The sequence below is a fragment of the Carcharhinus amblyrhynchos genome, chromosome 6, assembly GCF_965287045.1.
Source record: "Carcharhinus amblyrhynchos chromosome 6, sCarAmb.v2.hapA, whole genome shotgun sequence".
NCBI classification, from domain to species: Eukaryota; Metazoa; Chordata; class Chondrichthyes; order Carcharhiniformes; family Carcharhinidae; genus Carcharhinus; species Carcharhinus amblyrhynchos.
Window position 1 is genome coordinate 89303372 of NC_137329.1, and position 19183 is coordinate 89322554.

The window sequence follows — 19183 nt, forward strand, 5'->3', positions numbered from 1 at the left end:
CAACAATAGCTCATGACCAACTTGGAAAATGACCACATGTCCAACTCAATTCCAGAACAATGGGATAAAATAAAGTCTGTTGTACTAGACTGCTGCACCTAGATCATTGGGTTTGAGCATCACCATTTTCATTGAGCCAGTCCCAGTGACAATGCTGAAATATTTGACCTCCTAGAACAAAAATGAGCACCTCCTGTTACCTGGCAAACAACCAAAGGTCGCAAGTCAGGAAGGCAGCATTTCAACAGTTCAAGACTAATGCCTCAAGTCAAATCCAGAAGCTAAAGGTCAAGTGGTGGGAAGAGAAACCTAAAAGAACCAACAATATTAAACCATTATGGACATGCAAAACTTGGTGGTGGAGGCAGATACAATAGGGTTGTTTAAGGAGTTTTGAGAGAAACACGTGACTATGCAAGGAATAGAGGGATATGGACCTTGGGCAGCCATAAGGGATTTGTTCAATTTGGTGCCATGCTCGGCACAAAATTGTGGGCCGAAGGACCTGTTCCTGTGCTACACTTCTCTATGTTTTTCAAAGCCACCAATATACAGCAATGTCAAATGGACAAAATTCCCTTCACTCTCAGGATGACATCTCTCTTCTTAAGGATGGCAATGCCGTCCATGAACACAGGGAAAAATATTTTCATCAACTCCTTCACCATGAAACCACTGTGGCAGCTATTGCTCTTCAGGTTACCCAGTATTCTTTGGTAGAATTTGATGCTGCAACGAGCAATCAGACAGATGAAAAACAACAGAACTCGCCCTTCATATTTCAGCCGAGACCTTCAAAGCTGATCAGTTTTTCTTGCCTCAAAACTCCATGTACTCATCCTACAGATTTGGGAGGAAAATAACTCCTCACCAGGTCCCCCAGCTAACTTTAGATGCAACAATTGTAAAAGTTTTCAAGAAGGGAGATAAAACATGCCATGGAAATAATTGAGCTGTTTCCTCTTTGTCCAAAGCAGGAAAAAACATCTGACACTAATTCTCCTGAATCACCACTTTCTGTGGCTGAGGAAATTCTCCCAGGGAGGTAGTATGGCTTTAGACCTTCCAGACGAACCTCCGACGTGACCTTTGTTGCCAGAAAATCCAAGAAAAGTCCAAGAGAACAACATCAGGAAGTCTTCATTTTATCATTGGCCTGAGCAACTTTACTGAGAATTTAACTCAGTAAATTATGAGGCTCCATAGATGGTGCTCCAAAAGTACGTATGTACAAGAAACTTCACAATCTTGCAATTGCTTCATCATATGACTGCAGTTGTAGAGTCATAGAAATCATAGAAACTGTACAGTACAGGAAGAGGCCATTCAGCCATCGATTCTGTACAGACCACAAACCCACCCAGGCCCTACCCCCATATCCCTACTTATATTTTACCACTAATCCCTCTAATCTACGCATCTCAGGACAGTAAGGAGTAATTTGAGCATGGCCAATCAACCTAACCCACGCATCTTTGGTCTGTGGGAGGAAACCGGAGGAAACTTACGCAGACACGAGAATGTGCAAACTCCACACAGACAGTGACCCAAGTCGGGAATCGAACCCAGGTCCCTGGAGCTGTGAAACAGCAGTGCTAACCACTGTGTTACCATGACGCCCAGTTGTGTTGAGTGGGAGGTCTGAAGCAAACACCTTCAAAATCCAGATCAGGATCATGGAAGGTTGTTGGATCCTCCTCTCCTGTTTGAAGCTACTCTTACCAAAAGATCTGCTGTCATATTATTTCACACTCACCCTACTCATGTGTTATCCTTACTCACCCACAGTAGTTTGTCTGCAACTGCGCTGTGATGTCCATCATCCAACTACACTTATGTTGACCCCTCTCTTCTCTGCTTTACCCTTTAGTAGAGTTCTCTGTAGCTTTTCAACTCTGATTAAATGACGAAATACTGATATTTTTGTTTCTGGATGTCACTTTTTAAAAATTATTTTTGCTCTGGCAATTTCAAGCACATCTTAATTCATCTTATGGTCTGTACTGTAGTGAAACTTTGACTGTGTATCAGCAGCATATAGGAGCACCGAAGAGAGGTTCTATGAGCAATGCCTCTGTCGCAATCTCTAGTTTCAAGGTGAGGACTATTGAATAAATACTTGTGTTCTTCTTGAAACCAGCTCTCCAGACACTCAGGCAAAACTCCTGGAAAATCAACTTTGATGGACTGAACATTATACCCAAATTCTCAAATGGCCAATCTACCAGGGAGAACAGAGAAAACACTTAAGACAATCTGAAGTTTTCTTTGGAAGTGTAGCATTGTTGACCTTAATGATGAGGCAGAGCTTGCCACCAATCATTCAGAGTGCTGACAACTTGCTGCAGTACACTGAGTCACAACACCTTCATGATGAAGAAGAGCAGCAACGGAAATGGAAAGAAAAGGGAGCAAATCCTGCACTCCAGACCTCACTACCACATAGGATATCCTGCCCCATGTGCCCAAAGATGTGCAGATCGAGAATCAGTCTGTTCAGGCGCAAGACAACCATGGCAGAAACCCATGACTCTGAGTAGATGCCATCCGTGAGGGACAACCATGATACCAATATTCATTCAAAATTCAGTCTAAACAGGGAGAAGGAATCTTAAACTTACTGACGTGTAACATGCAACAAAACATAGTTGACCAGAAGGAAAACCTCTTGTTTCACTTTATAGAGCAACAACTTTGTTCAATCTGTTTCTGAAATCTCTTTCTGATGTTGACAGTTCTGTAGTGCAGTGAGAGTTACACTTATTTGAATTGATATAATCAAATCGCAAGATCCTTAGTACCCTTCAATCAAACTCTGACAGATTCATGATGTAAACTGTTGTAGTAGTGTATTGGCACTACTGGTACGTCCAACAAGCTGTTCTACCCAAAAGTGAAAAAAAATTGAAAGGAAAAATGATACACAATCCGCCCCCCAACAGCCCACTTCAGTGAATGTATTCTGTATTTTGGTGCATGTCAGATAAATAACACTCTGGTGATTTGATTCACAGGAAATTGAATATGTGTTTGCCCATACTCTAATCCATTACTTTGTCACAAAACTGGCGGGAGAAGAGATCATTGGAAAGTCACCACTGCTTATCTTTATTCTAATGTACAATCTGGTTGTTGCCTGCATATTACTAACTTGATCTTATTTTGTCCCCACGCTATCATTGGCTGTCCTTGTCATCTGCAACCAAATAGGATGATGAGGAGGGCATATGGGCATAGCCATTCAGATGAACTTAAGCAGCTATTTTGTTCAGAATGGTGAGAATCTGTTTTGACTCCTGCTTCTCACAATCACTTGCACACGTTGATTCCAAATTGCTAAATCCTGATTTTACGTGTGAGTGTTCTTCTTTTCATTTGAACTTCTTTATTAATTCATTTATGTGTGTATGTTTGGGAGTGGGTCACTTTTACTGGCTTGCAATTTCTTTTCACTCACACAAGAGAACACTGTCGACTTGGCAGTTAGGTTTAAAATCTTTGAACACCATTATTAAAAGGATTTAATTAATGTGGCATTTTTATTTTAAGTGCATATTGACCACCAACACCAAACATGCAAAGCATACAACAGGGTTTCATGATAATTGTGCTGTTTGGCCATCACAGTAAATTGTTATAAAAGGTGAACAATTAAGAAAGTTTGATAACTGTAAAAGTTGAACTGCCAGAGGGTAATGCACAATAGGAACTGAAAGGTGTGTACAGTTCAACCTGGTTTCACCCTGAAATTATAATGACTCATTGCAAATAAATATGTATAAGCATATATGGGAGCTGCAAAATAGATATAATTCATATGTAAGTACAAGTTTTATCTGCACCAACTGGTATTATAGATTCCATTCTATAGAAGTGGGAATGGTTAACAAACAATGAAAGGAAAAGAGCCAGGACAGGAAATCAAACAAGTTTTATTAGGTTGTAAATGACATCCTAACTTCACTTCTGTTTTAAAATGTACCACTGTGCCATCCTTACTGCATCACCACCTTCTTGAGGGCATTCAGGAATGGGTAGCAAATACTCTCTGCCAGTGACGTTCAAGTCCATAGAATGTTAAAAACAATCTAGAATTTACAGCACATGAACTGGCCATTTGATCCAACCGGCCTATGCTGCTCTTTATGACTCTTGCAAGTCTCATCCAACTTTATCTGCTTATCTTTGTATGAGCAGTGATCATCTCTATGCCTGCTTATTTTTTGGCTTGCATTGCTTACAAGTGAAAATTATAACTTACATTAAGTCTGCTGTGATTGGACAGAGGTAGCTGCTTCAGTTGACTCCTCTAATTTCCCTGCTTGCCCTGAGGAGAAGTGCTTAGTTTGTGCTCTGTGCTTCTCTTAATGATATGGCTGCAATCGCATGTTCAAAGAACTCTAAGACAATTGCATTATTTAGCATTAGCCTGAGAGCTTTGGTGCCTGGATGTTCATTATCATTTTTTTTTCAATTATCTCATTGAGTTTTCCAAAGCAGTTCACATGCAATGCCCATAACTTCCCAGCACCCCAGACTTGGATTTGGAGGGGTATCTTAAAGATATGGCTGGGGAATCCCTCTGAGAAGCTCTCGGGTAAGAGTTTACATGGCAATTGTCCAGAAATGCTCATAACCACAGTAAAATTGCACTGCACTGGGATCTGTTTGACAAATCGTCTAAATCACTAACCTCGGATGGCTCTGCCAATGTTATACTAATAGCTACTCTGAAAGAATAAGAAATAAAACCACTTCTAACTTCAGCATAACTATATTAAAGGTCCAGATGGGTTCCTGCATAGGACACCCTCCACCTTCCACATTCCTGGTCTCCCAGGGGACTTCTCCAATCCCCTCCTCTAAGCAGCCCCTCCCCATATCGGCCAAATCCCATAACTTATTTTTTTCCCTGGCCTGTTGTGGCTCGTGCCGTAAAAAATAGGGGCATCTCCTTCCTCACTCTTCTTCTTTTGGAATCCAGCAGTGGCATCGGGAGCGCACTGCACGGCATGAATTTCACCCAGCCTGAGTCATGAAGATCTGGTAAGACGAGCACTTTAAGAACTTTAGTGCAGTTAGGTAGGTATACTGATTGCCACTCCGAGGAAGTTATGGCCCAATTGATTACTTTTGAAGTGCAAACACTGTTGTTTTGTAGGCATGTTGAGAAGTCAATCTACGCACAGCAAATTCCTCCCAACATCAATTAAACAAGTGGCTGGTTAATCTGTTTTCGTGGCATTACTTGAGGAATAATTATTGACCAGAAGATCGGGAGGGCATCCTTTCTTTAAAACTGTACTATGTATTCTTTTAAGTTCATTTCAGCAGGCAGATGGGATCTTGTCAATCTCTCTGTCTAAACTCATCCCTTCATCAGTTGCTTCCTGCTTTAAACTCTTAAGGTCTGACTTTAAGACACTAATTGCTGATAGGTATAGTCTAACAAATAAAAATTACAAACAAACCATCAAATTATTCCCTTAAAATGCTCTCAAAAAACTGTCTCATCTCCATGGGTTGAGGTAGAACGCCCTTTTATTCTTCGAATTATGGGGATGCAGATATTTCTCATGGCAGATTTTGGGTTACTGTACTTGAAATGCACAGAAATGGTTTCTGTACATGGAATGCACAGGAATGACTGCCTGTACCTGGGATTAACTCAGCAAGAAATCCCTCAATACCAGGTTAAAGTCCAACAGGTTTATTTGCTAGCAAAAGCCACTAGCTTTCGGGCCTCTGACCCTTCGTCAGGTGAGTGGAGAGTCCTGATCACAAACAGGGGATGTAAAGACGCACACTCAATTTATAGAATACTGATTAGAATGTGAGTTTTTACAGCTAATCAGCTAATCAAGTCTTAAAGGCGCAGACAGTGTGAGTGGAGATAGCATTAAGCATAGATTAAAGAGATGTGCATTGTCTCCAGACAGGACAGTAAGTGAGATTTTGCAAGCCCAGGTAGATCATGGGAGTCACAAATAGTGTGACATGCACCCAAGATCCTCATGAGGATGGCCTCAACCGGGATCTTGGGTTCATGTCACACTATTTGTAATCCTCGTGACTTGCCTGGGCTTGCAAAATCTCACTTACTGTCCTGTCTGGAGACAATGCACATCTCTTTAATCTATGCTTAATGTTATCTCCACTCATATTGTCCGCACCTTTAAGACTTGATTAGCTGTAAAAACTCGCATTCTTGTCAGTATTCTGTAAACTGAGTGTGTGACTTTACATCCCCTGTTTGTGACCAGAACTCTCCACTCACCTGACGAAGGATAAGAGGCCCGAAAGCTAGTGGCTTTTGCTACCAAATAAACCTGTTGGACTTTAACCTGGTGTTGTGAGGCTTCTTACTGTGTTTACCCCAGTCCAACACTGTCATCTCCATGTCATGTATGTGGAATGCACAGGCATGGCTGCCTGTACGTGGAATGCACAGGCATGGCTGCCTGTACGTGGAATGTCATGATGTGGAAATGCCGGCATTGGACGGGGGTAAACACAGCAAAAAGTCTCACACCACCAAGCTTTAACTTGGTGTTGTGAGACTTCTTACTGTGTATACATGGAATACACAGGGATGGCTGTCAGTATATCAAAGGCACTGGGATAGCTGGCTGTACGTGGAATGCACAAGGATGCCTGTCTGTACATGGAATGCACAGGGATGGCTGGTAATTGTCTTTCAGTTGTTCTGGTGAAAGAAACATTTGAAATAGACTTGAAGCAAAATCTTTAATTGGAGGCATTAAAGCACAAAAATACAAGTCAGTGGATAAATGTATTCACACAATAATGTAATCTGTGTTCTTTGTTATTTCCAGTAAAGACACATCATATTTCTAACCTCAAGGTACAAACTTTACTCAGTGTAAACTAATGTGCAGCAAAGATGGCCAGAGGTGAGACGACCCAGATTATGTATTCAAAAACCGCCTAATTTTCTCAAGCGGACATGTGAGATGGACATTAAAATGGAAATTATGTCTAGCTCAAATCTTAAAAAGCTTATTTTTTGCACTAATCTTAAATCAAATATAGTTGCTAAGGAGGCTAAATGTCAACATCTAATGAGTTGTTGCTGAACCTAATTCAGGTGCTTCCAAGTTTGCTTTCGCAGATTGCTGGATGTATATTTAACAGTTCTTTTGAGTAAATAACTAGGTTCCCTCACTTTTCCTTACACTTACTAAGTGCGCATAGCTGATGAGAAATAGCTCCAAAGGGTGCCTCAGTCTATTTCATAAAATGTTTTATGCTTACAGCAATGAAAGGTTTCATGTAGCCAAGATTATTCATTTGCACAAGATAGACTAGACATTGATTAATATAATTTACTGAGCCAACCTCCCGTTATGTAAGTTTGTCACAAAACCCAAAGAACATGTGCACAGACTATCTTTTCCTCTCTCCGCACAGCTGGAAACTGGCTCTGAAATTTACTTAAGAATAATGCCTTAACCTTTCCCCAATTTGTAACAGGTGCTCAGTTAGAACTAGAGTTTGCACTTTATTATGACATGATTACAACATCAACAATTAACTGTTAATCAATCAACAATTGCAATAATAAGGTAACTGGAGGGGAAAGAGCAGGACTATCCAAAAAACCTATCTACTTGAAATAAATCTCTCTGGTGAAAATATCACCAAAATAGGCAAATTTACTAAATGATCTCCAAATGTAGAAATAGACAGCAGGATTCCACTTTTAGCACAAATCAGAAGCAACACAAATTACACATGACTTAACAGGCAAATTACACTTCAAATAGAAATTTCACTTCAAATGGTCAATGTGCCAAAGATAAGTCTTATGTAACCACAGGTTTTTGCATCACTATCCACAAAAATGTAGCACTACATAGCTACACAGTTCTACAATTATGCTGTTCTTTATTCATGCCAGGTAGATCAAGAATCATATTTGACAAAAGCTTCACCAGTTTCATGGGTAGAATTAATGAGCGCAAGGCACACTTCTATGAACCCTCTCTCCCTCAGATCACCCAAGTCCTAATGGTGAAGCTTTCCAAAGTTTCTTTTCAATCAACCAGTAGCTCATGGTTTGGCCACTTCTGGGAAAACATTCAGCACTTTAGTGTTTCTAAGCTATCCACACAGCTTTCCAGGTTTTAGACCTTTTCAGCCAGTTCACACAGTACTTCCAAGAGCTTCCATCTCATTTTCTACCAAACAGAGAAACTAATTTCTTCTTAAGTGATTTACTCCTTCTCCTCACTGGAATTCACTGTGTTTCTCTTTCCATCTCTTCCTCTTGGTGTCTGCTAGCTGTATGCTAGCTATTTTACTGACCTCTTTCCTATTGGTTAAGTTTCCAGATCAGGGGTCACCAGGTCATATGGACCAGTATTTCTTATTATCCAAGAAAATTACAAATGATTCATTTATAGTTAAACAAACTCTCAAAAATCCTTTTCAAACATTTTTAAAAACAATTAAAGATTCCATAAACCTCTAAAAAAAATGACAAATTTTCCTTTCTGAACTGCTTCTGGGCCAAAGGTCATCACAGTGGTTATTGGACACCTTTCTTTCTTCATCTCCTTTAAGCATTCCCAAGATGATGTGCCATTTATTGGTGGGGAGTAGGCACCCTCTTAAACTTTACAACTATTTACCCCATCATTTTCCCTTTCCTGTCAAGAACTGTCTCATACCTGTGCTATACATCAATATAGTTGTAGCTAAGATCAGAAAATCACACTGTAGAGCAATACAGAGAACCTCAACATGCCAGCACTCTGTGGCAACTGGGATTTGAGCCTGCATTGTGTACTTTCTAATACTTCCAAAAATAAGTCAGAGGGATTTTTGATTTCAAGCAGCTAAGTATAATTTTCGGAGGGTGGAACAGTATACTAGCTTAGTATTTATCCTTAAGATAGGAAAGAAAGAGTTAACATTAAATATGTAGGAAGGTTGCTGCAGAACTAGTTTGAGAAGAAGAAATTCTTGAGGGGAAACAAGGGTATTAAAATCTATCTTTGTCCATTCGCACCACCAGAAACGGTCCATCCCCGTATTCATATGCTTTTTGAATCAGGTCTCAGATTTTGTCTCACTGGAGTTTAGAAATGCAATGCTTCAAAGAAATATTTGTGAAGCTTATGACAATTGGATTATAGGGGATCTACGTTTTAACTCTGCCAATACGAGACGCCTATGTCTGGGATGTCTGTCTCTGTTCTGTGATTTCTTCAAATACTGTGCATCCTGTAAACTGATCAAAATGCAGTTACAAAATTTGTTCCCTCAATTGCACTTTGTTAATGAGAGCCTAAAAAGTGCAATGTAGACCAGGTAAGATCACCTATGCACTTATGACATCATAAACAAACCAGCAGTTGTAGAATAAACATTGTTCAGCAATGTTTATTTGATTTTGTTTCCTAAACTCTGATTAAATGTTAACCCTCAGCTTCTGAGAAAAATATCTGAAAAAAAGGTAACAAAAAGTGAAGTGTAACCAGAATACATGTATTTGAATTTCCAAGATTATTATTAAACTGATATTATAATTTGACCTTCTATCTTGCTCCACCCCATTTCAACAGTATAAAATCTATCACATTTCTACCACTCTAGCCCTGAAGAAGAATCACACAGACTCTAACTTGGTTTCTCTCCCAATAGGTGCTGCCAGACCTACTGAGTCTTTCTGGCATTTCCTGTTTTTAGTTTGGATTCCAGCATCTGCAGTATTTTTGCTTTCATTATAAATGGTTCCCTCTCTGCAGGCACTGTTCCCTTACTTTCAAAACAATCACCACTTCCTTTCTCAAAATGATCATGTTTTTTTTTCCAAACCATAACTTTATTTGTTGTGATGGTACACTGGTACTTTATGCAGTGCTGGAAGAAGCCATTGTGGAATGCCTGGGCTTTGGGGTGGTCCCTTCTCGGAATCCATTCCTGAATCGACGGTACACCACCTCCAGGTGCCTCATGCGGCCTGTACCAGTTGTGTTTCTCCTTTTGGCCTTAGCACTCCAGTTATACTTCCTCTTTCTCTTGGCAGGATAGGCACATTTACCACAGGTTGATTTCTGCAGGTGAAATGCTTTAGCCCCACATCGCTGGCAAAGAGTGTGGGTCTTGTTCCGCCTCTTACCAAATGACGATGTTCCCTTCGTCATTCTCACTGCGCGCTCGAGAGCAAAAAAAAATCATGTTTAACCCCTCGGTTTTAACCCCAACTGTCCCACCTGTAACTTCCATTCATAACATAAGAACGTAAGAAATAGGAGCAGGAGTAGGCCAACTAGCCCTTCGAGCCTGCCCCGCCATTCAATAAGATCATGGCTGATCTGTCTTGGCTCAGTTCCACATTCCCGCCCTCTCCCCATAACCCTTAATCCCCTCTCTTATCAAAAACCCATCAACCCGCGTCTTAAAAATATTTAGCGAAGTAGCCTCTCCAATGTTCTCGAGTTATGGATGGTTCTCGGGTTAATTCATCTCTCCTTTAACTCTGTTTGAAATCTTCCACTGGGTTTAATTTCACATCTGATGCATTATCTCTCTACATTCTCTGAATCAGAAGATCACGTGATATTCCTTAGCTCCAGTGGTATTAATTGTGTCGTAACTGGGGCTTCACTTGTATTGCTATAAACAGGAACAGACTGTGGTGGTTGGGTTAGGAGGTGCAAGTCTGTAATGTGTATTTCTATTTAAGGGCGTAGCCTCAATTTTCAGGCTGTAGGAGTTCTGAGGTAGAGGGGAAACCAGAAAACTAACCCTGCGCGTGCATTGGGCAACCTCCTTTTAACTTTAGGTTATTGATCGGATTGGCTTTCATTCTATTATTCACTAGTAGACTGTCTGAAGCATAACAGGTGGACTATCCCCACTGTTACCTATCTGATTATATGACAGAGGGGAGCCAGATTTGAGAAACAATCATTTAGCCAATTGAAGTTCATCGTATTGTGGCACATGATTGCACTTTAAATACCATTTTTAGCTTATTGTTTTGCTTTGCAGTGTATTCCAATTGTTTTTCATTTTGAGTGATGTTTCTTGGAATCTGATCTAAACGATCCAATTTTTGACCATTTAAGGGCAGTTTCCTGCTCAGCAAAATTGTCAGGAGGAGTTCAAGGGTAGAGAGTAAGTTGGAAAAATGACCCTTCCTTGGGCAAGGTTGGGCTCCATCAACAGCCTCCTTTTAACTTCAGGTTCTTGATTGGATTGGCTGGCAGCTCTCTGAAATGAGACCTGTTCTCCAGTAAAGAGTGAAAATCCCACCTCCAGCTGAATAAACTTATTGGAATGTTAGATGAATGTGGGGCAGGCAGTATCAGTGCAAATGTGTTTTTCGCTGATTCCTGGAATGGAGGAAGGGAAAACCCCACCATCTTAAAATTCCTGGCCCTTACATATTCACTCCCTCCACCATCAGTGCACAGTGGCAGAAATGTGTACCATCTATATGATGCACAGCAGCAATGCACCAAGGCATCTTAGACGGCACTTCCTAAACCTGCGACCTCAACGCCTTGAGGGACAGAGGCAGCCAATGCATGGGAATACCACCACCTACAAGTTGCCCTCCAAATCTCATTGACTTGAAAATATACTGCTACCTCTTCAGCGTCACCGGGCCAAAATCCAGGAATCCCTTACCTACGTTTGAGAAAGGATCTACACCACACACAGAGTTTCAAGAAGGTGGCTCATCACCTTTTTAAGGGCAATTAAGAATGGGCATTAAGTGCTGACCTAATCAGCAATGCACACATTCCGTGAATAAACAAAGAGACAAGTTACTATTTTCTATACAGCAATGATTAATCTCTGATTTATTTTTCATAGTTCACCATGTTTTACAATTGGAATCAGTTGTATTACTTGAACACATTATTTTGGTTACAGTGACAAGATTGAATAAGGTGGCTGGGAGGGATGCGGATGACAGCCTGTTTGTGAGCTGTATGGTGCATGCACTGGCACTTCATGGGGATTTGGAGAGGCTAAGCAAGTAGGCAAAAATTTGGCAGATGGATCACGATGTGGAAAAATGGAAATAGAGAGTATTTAGAAACTGGGAAGTACTGAGCTTCAGTGGGACTTGGGTGTCCTTGTCCATGAGCCACTGAAAACTAGCATGTATGTACAGCAAGCAGTGAAGAGAGTATGTTGATACTTATTACAAGAGGATTTGTGTAAAGAAATAAAGATGACTTACTGCCATAGAGAGAGTGCAACAGAGGTAAACTAAATTAATTCCTGCAATGGAGGGATTGTCCTATGAGGAAAGATTATTCTATGGAATTGAGAAGCAAGAGAGGGGGCTCATTCAAACATTCAAGATTCTTACAGGATAGATGCGGGAAGGATATTTCTCTTGGCTGGGGGTGGTCTAGAACTGGGGACACAATCTCATAACAAGGGGCTGGCCATTTAGGACTGGGAGGAGGAGCAATGTCTTCACTAACAGGGTGGCATCTTGAGGGGAACTGCTGGCATCTTGAGGGGAACTGCTTGATTGAGCAGACGCAGCACGGTTTCGTTAAAAGGAAGTCGTGTCTGACAAATTTACTGGAGTTCTATGAGGATGTGTCTAGGGCGGTGGATAGAGGAGAGCCGGTGGATGTCGTCTTTCTTGATTTTCAGAAGGCGTTTGACAAGGTACCTCACAAGAGGTTATTGCAGAAGGTCAGGGGGCATGGAGTTGGGGGTAGGGTGTTAGCGTGGATAGAGGACTGGTTGTCAAATAGGAGGGAAAGAGTGGGGGTCAATAGGTGCTATTCGGATTGGCGGATGGTGACTAGTGGAGTGCCCCAGGGGTCGGTGCTGGGGCCTCAGCTATTTACCATTTATATAGGTGATCTGGAGGAGGGAACCGAGTGTATGGTGTCGAAATTTGCTGATTACACCAAAATTGGTGGAAAGGCAAATTGTGCAGAGGGTGTGGAGAGTCTACAGAAGGATCTAGATAGGCTGGGTGAATGGGCCAGGAAATGGCAAATGGAATTTAATGTTGGCAAGTGCGAGGTGGTCCACTTTGGTAGGAATAATGATAGGAAGGATTATTACTTACGTGGAGAAAAACTGCAGCAGGCGACGGTGCAGAGGGACCTCGGGGTCCTTGTGCATGTGTCACAAAAACCCAGCTTGCAGGTGCAGCAGGTGGTCAGGAAGGCGAATGGGATGCTGGCCTTCATAGCGAGGGGGATTGAATATAAAAGTAGGGAGGTCTTGCTGCGGCTGTATAGGGCATTGGTGAGGCCGCAGCTGGAGTACTGTGTGCAGTTTTGGGCGCCGTACTTACGCAAGGATATTTTGGCCTTGGAGGGAGTGCAGAGGAGGTTTACTAGGCTGATACTGGAGTTGAGGGGGTTGAGCTATGAGGAGAGGCTGAATAAACTAGGTTTGTACTTGTTAGAGTTTAGAAGAATGAGGGGAGATCTCATTGAGACGTATAAGATGATGAATGGGATGGATAGGATAGAGGTAGAGAGACTCTTCCCGCTCAGAAAGGATAGCAGGACTAGGGGGCACAGCCTCAAGATAAAGGGGGGGCGGTTTAGAACAGAGTTGAGGAGGAACTTCTTCACTCAAAGGGTGGTGAATCTCTGGAATTCTCTGCCCGTTGAAGTGGTGGAGGCTACCTCGCTAAATATTTTTAAGACGCGGGTTGATGGGTTTTTGATAAGAGAAGGGATTAAGGGTTATGGGGAGAGGGCGGGAATGTGGAACTGAGCCATGACAGATCAGCCATGATCTTATTGAATGGCGGGGCAGGCTCGAAGGGCTAGTTGGCCTACTCCTGCTCCTATTTCTTATGTTCTTATGTGGTGAACCTTTGGAATTCTCTGCCCCACAGGGCTCTGGAGACTCAGTCATTGATAGATTTCTACATGTTACAAACATCAAGGGGTGTGTGCATAGTGCAGAAAATGATGTGAAGTGGAAGAAGAGTCATGATCTCATTGAATGGCAGAGTGGCCTCGAAGGGCTGAATGGCCTACTCCTGCTCCAAATTCCTATGTTCAAAATTCCTACGTGCTCTGTTTTCCATTTCTGCATTTAACAAACAACATCTTCCCCCCCATTCATTTTAATCAGGACTGGCAAACACAGAAGCAACTATCCCAGTCCAGAGTAAATCCTGAACATGACTACTGTAAACGTATACTCTGTACTCTGACCATAGATTCTAGCACAAGGTAGTTTTTTTTTAAACCAAGCCTACTTATGTTGATTTGAATTGTCGAAGAACTTACATTTTTTAGCACAGTTACGTTTTTGGTGATTGATGTCAAATTTATATTTTGTTTAACAATTAACTACTTAATCCAAATGAAACAAACCATTTTGTCTTAATGATGCGTATAATCTTAAAACAAAGGTGTGTGAATCCAGCTGCTGGACTGCTAACTACATTCTGAAAGATGACTAATGCTAAAAGAAAATGTGTAAACTACATGTTGCTTTCTAAGCATAAAGACTGCCAACAGGAAAATTAAACTAAGTCTAAAATTTCTAATTGGCAGTGTGATTTATATCAATGTGTTGGATATGAGCCTGTCTGCATTTGAAGTACATGCAAATTCCACATATATGAAATGATGAAAACACATTTGATTAGAAACAAGGACATTGAAGGAGATTGTAAAACGCGTGATGAGCTTTGAACACAGCCCACATCCAAATCTACTTAAAAAAAAACATAAACTCTAAAGATCTGACATTTACATAAATATTCAATTATAAAATAACATAATATACATTACATATACCCACTTCAAGCTGAAAATGTGAGGAAAATGGGTTAGCGTAAAATGTAGGTTTCCTCCTCACTTTGGAAAAAGAAAATAAGAGATAGGAGCAGGAGTAGGCCATCTGGCCCTTCGAGCCTGCCCCGCCATTCAATAAGATCATGGCTGATCTGTCGTGGCTCAGTTCCACTTTCCCGCCCTCTCCCCATAACCCTTAATCCTCTCTCTTATCAAAAACCCATCAACCTGCTTCTTAAAAGTATTTAGCGAGGCAGCCTCCACCACTTCAACGGGCAGAGAATTCCAGAGATTCATCACCCTTTGAGTGAAGAAGTTCCTCCTCAACTCCGTTCTAAACCGCCCCCGCTTTATCTTGAGGCTGTGCCCCCTAGTCCTACTGTCTTTTTTGAGCGGGAAGAGTCTCTCCACCTCTATCCTATCCATCCCATTCATCATCTTATACATCTCAATGAGATCTCCCCTCATTCTTCTAAACTCTAACGAGTACAAGCCTAGTTTATTCAGCCTCTCCTCATAGCTCAACCCCCTCAACTCCAGTATCAGCCTAGTAAACCTCCTCTGCACTCCCTCCAAGGCCAAAATATCTTTGCGCAGGTGCGGCGCCCAAAACTGCACACAGTACTCCAGCTGCGGCCTCACCAATGCCCTATACAGCCGCAGCAAGACCTCCCTACTTTTATATTCAATCCCCCTCGCTATGAAGGCCAGCATCCCATTCGCCTTCCTGACCACCTGCTGCACCTGCAAGCTGGGTTTTTGCGACTCATGCACAAGGACCCTGAGGTCCCTCTGCACCATCGCCTGCTGCAGTTTTTCGCCACGTAAGTACTAGTCCTTCCTACCATTCTTCCTACCAAAGTGGACCACCTCACACTTGCCAACATTAATTATAACAATAAAATATTCATTATGTGACCTCTGGCTGCAATGTAACAGAGAAGCTTAAAGAAAGAAAGTCTTGTATTTGAATATTGCCATTCGTGAATTTAGGATATCACAAAGTGTTTTACAGACAAGGGATTGCTTTTGAAGTGTAGTCACTATTGTAAAGAAAAGAAGGCAATTAAGATGCACACAGTAAGGTTGCACTAAGGTTGTAATAATGACCAAATCATAGAATGGTTACAGCTCAGAAAAAGGCTATTCAACTCCCCAAATCTGTTTCAGTTCTGTTACTACAAAATGTGACTTCTGATTGCAGGTGTGTCTGCCACTGGAAAAGGGTTTGAGGATGTAGATTTTCAATCCTCAACTTCTAAGTGACTTTTGAAAATCAAAACTTCTGTAAATAATATTGGATAGCTGTCATGAGCTAATAGTTACAAAATTGCAATGGATTCATGTGGACTGATGGGGAAGACAATGGTGTTATGGTAATGCAATTGGATTAGTAATCCAGAGGCCCAGGCCAATAATGGGGACATGGGTTCAAAACCCACTGTGGCAGCTGGTGGAACTTAAATTCAATTAAAGCTAGTTCCTGTAATAGTGACCATGGAACTATCATTGATTGTTATAAAAGCCCATCTGATTTGTTAGTGTTCTTTGGAAAGAAAATCTGTCATCCTTATCTTTTCTGATCAGTGTGTGATTCCAGACTGCCCTCTGAAGTGGCCTGGCAAGCCACTCAGTTCAAGGAAAATTAGGGATAGCCTAGCCTGGCCTGGCCTGGCCTGACCTGACCAGCGGCGTCCACATCCTATGAAAGAATAAAGAAAAAATAATTTTACAGTTTCTTACAGAATCTGTGTTCTTTAGATGAATACTGAAAGCATTCCATGAAATGTTTAGGATCCATTATGTTTTCCTGTTTTCTGCTGCGTCATTAAGGCTTGCATTATCTATCACCTTACCCTGAATCCCTCATGTCTGATCAGTATTATATGGTCAGTCATGATGGATGAAATTTGCCAGATTGGCAGAAGTGTGAGATGTAGAATTAGTGTGTTGAGGTCTTGTTAGAATATGGCAATGGAGCTTGTTAAGAAGCTTGAGAAAGAGAGAACAAAGCCTGGTAATTTGATGAAGGAGGCTGTGTGATGTAAGTTGAAGTTAAACCCAGGTGGATTCCTAATTATTGCATGAGAAAAGGCTCAAAAAACAAATTCTGCATTGCCAGGTGGAATGGTTGCTGATACATGGACTACTGAGAATGGGCAGTGTGTGTAGATTGAAACCGCAATTAAGCATATTTGTTAACACCTTATGACCATCTTGGTCAGGGTAATCCTTGCTCTATGTTTGATTGATATGAACAATGAAATTGCTTTTAATTCATTTGTATGTAGATAATTTGCTAAAAGCAGTAATCAGAAATACCCTGAGAGATTGCAGAAAGTAACTTTAAATTGAATTGGGATTGGCTGCAGCATGCTTCATTTTAAAATAATAAATGTCTCCTGGTGAAATGTAGAGCTGCTTGCTTAAACATGCTCCTGTGCTGACAACTGCAGCTGAGTGTAAAACCAGCTGGTACAACAATTAGCTAGTATTGTTTTTAACAAAAAGGAGGACTTGCATTTATATAGCACCTTTAATGATCACAGGATTCCAAAAAGGGTTTACAGCCAATAAAGTACTTTGAAATGTAGTCACTGTTGGAAATGTAGGAAAGACAGCAGTCAGTTTGTACGTAGCAAACTCCCACAAAATGCAACTTGATTTTTTTTCCCCCGTGATATTAATTGAAGGATAAATATTGGCCAGGTCAACAGAGAATTCTTCCTTTAGTCATGGTTTCCACTCACAGTGGTTGGCAGGCCTCTTAACCATATCTGACTCATCTGCCATGCCACTGCTCTCACCCACTCCCCTGCTCCCAGAATCAAGATAGAACATAGAACATTACAGCGCAGAATAGGCCCTTCGGCCCACGATGTTGCGCCGACCAGTTAAAAAAAACAATGACCCTCTAACCTAAACCAATCCCTTTTCGTCCATAAACCTATCCACGGATCTCTTAAACGCCCCCAAACTAGGCGCATTTACAACCGCAGCAGGCAGGGCATTCCAATCCCTCACCACCCTCTGGGTAAAGAACCTACCCCTGACATCCGTCCTATAACTACCCCCCCTTAATTTAAAGCCATGCCCCCTCGTGCTAGCTTTCTCCATCCGAGGAAAAAGGCTATCACTGTCCACCCTATCTAAACCTCTAATCATCTTATATGTTTCAATAAGATCCCCTCTTAGCCGCCTTCTTTCCAGTGAAAACAACCCCAAATCCCTCAGTCTCTCCTCATAGGACCTCCCCTCCATACCAGGCAACATCCTGGTAAACCTCCTCTGCACCCTCTCCAAAGCCTCCACATCCTTCCTGTAATGTGGGGACCAGAACTGCACACAGTACTCCAAGTGCGGCCGCACCAGAGTTGTGTACAGTTGCAACATGACGCTGCGACTCCTAAATTCAATCCCCCTACCAATAAACGCCAAGACACCGTATGCCTTCTTAACAACCCTATCTACTTGATTCCCAACTTTCAGGGATCTATGTACACATACACCTAGATCCCTCTGTTCATCCACACTATTCAAAGTCCTCCCGTTAGCCCTATACTCAACACATCTGTTATTCCTACCAAAGTGAATTACCTCACACTTCTCCGCATTAAACTCCATCCGCCACCTCTCAGCCCAGCTCTGCAACCTGTCCAAGTCTTCCTGCAAACTATGACACCCTTCCTCACAATCTACCACACCTCCGACTTTGGTGTCATCAGCAAATTTACTAATCCACCCAACTATACCCTCATCCAGATCATTAATAAAAATTACAAACAACAGTGGCCCCAAAACAGATCCCTGAGGCACACCACTCGTAACCGAACTCCATGACAAATATTTACCATCAACCACCACCCTCTGTCTCCTATCTGCTAGCCAATTCCTGATCCAATTTCTTAGATTACCCTCAATCCCATACATCTGCATTTTCTGCAGAAGCCTACCATGGTGAACCTTATCAAACGCCTTACTAAAATCCATATATACCACGTCAACTGCCTTACCCCCATCCACCTCTTTGTTCACTTTTTCAAAAAACTCAATAAGGTTAGTAAGGCACGACCTACCCGCTACAAAACCATGCTGACTATCTCCAATCAATTCATTACTCTCCAAATAACTATAAATCCTATCCCTAATAATTTTTTCTAAAACCTTGCCCACAGCAGAAGTGAGACTCACCGGTCTATAATTCCCAGTGAAGTCTCTGTTCCCCTTCTTAAACAATGGGACAACATTCGCTAACCTCCAATCTTCCGGTACTATACCAGAGGCCAACGACGACCTGAAGATCAGAGCCAGAGGCTCTGCAATCACTTCTCTTGCCTCCCAGAGAATCCTAGGGTAAATCCCATCCGGACCAGGGGACTTATCTATCTTCAATCCCTCAAGAA

General features: G+C 41.7%; 2 protein-coding genes across 5 annotated transcripts in view; one reads left to right on the forward strand and one right to left on the reverse strand.

The window, feature by feature from the left end:
• Positions 1-19183, forward strand: part of LOC145344087 (ELKS/Rab6-interacting/CAST family member 1-like) — a 789164-nt gene that overhangs the window by 621732 nt on the left and 148249 nt on the right. The gene's annotated exons all lie outside the window — the stretch shown is intronic.
• Positions 9829-10189, reverse strand: LOC145344512 (large ribosomal subunit protein eL37-like). The gene has a single exon (XM_080191694.1). It carries the CDS (start codon positions 10170-10172, stop codon positions 9879-9881), a length of 294 nt encoding a protein of 97 aa, XP_080047820.1. The 5' UTR covers positions 10173-10189; the 3' UTR covers positions 9829-9878.

What these genes read in the sequence shown, in the direction of transcription:
- LOC145344512 (XM_080191694.1), bottom strand. Translation starts at nt 10,172, where the DNA reads ATGACGAAGGGAACATCGTCATTTGGTAAGAGGCGGAACAAGACCCAC.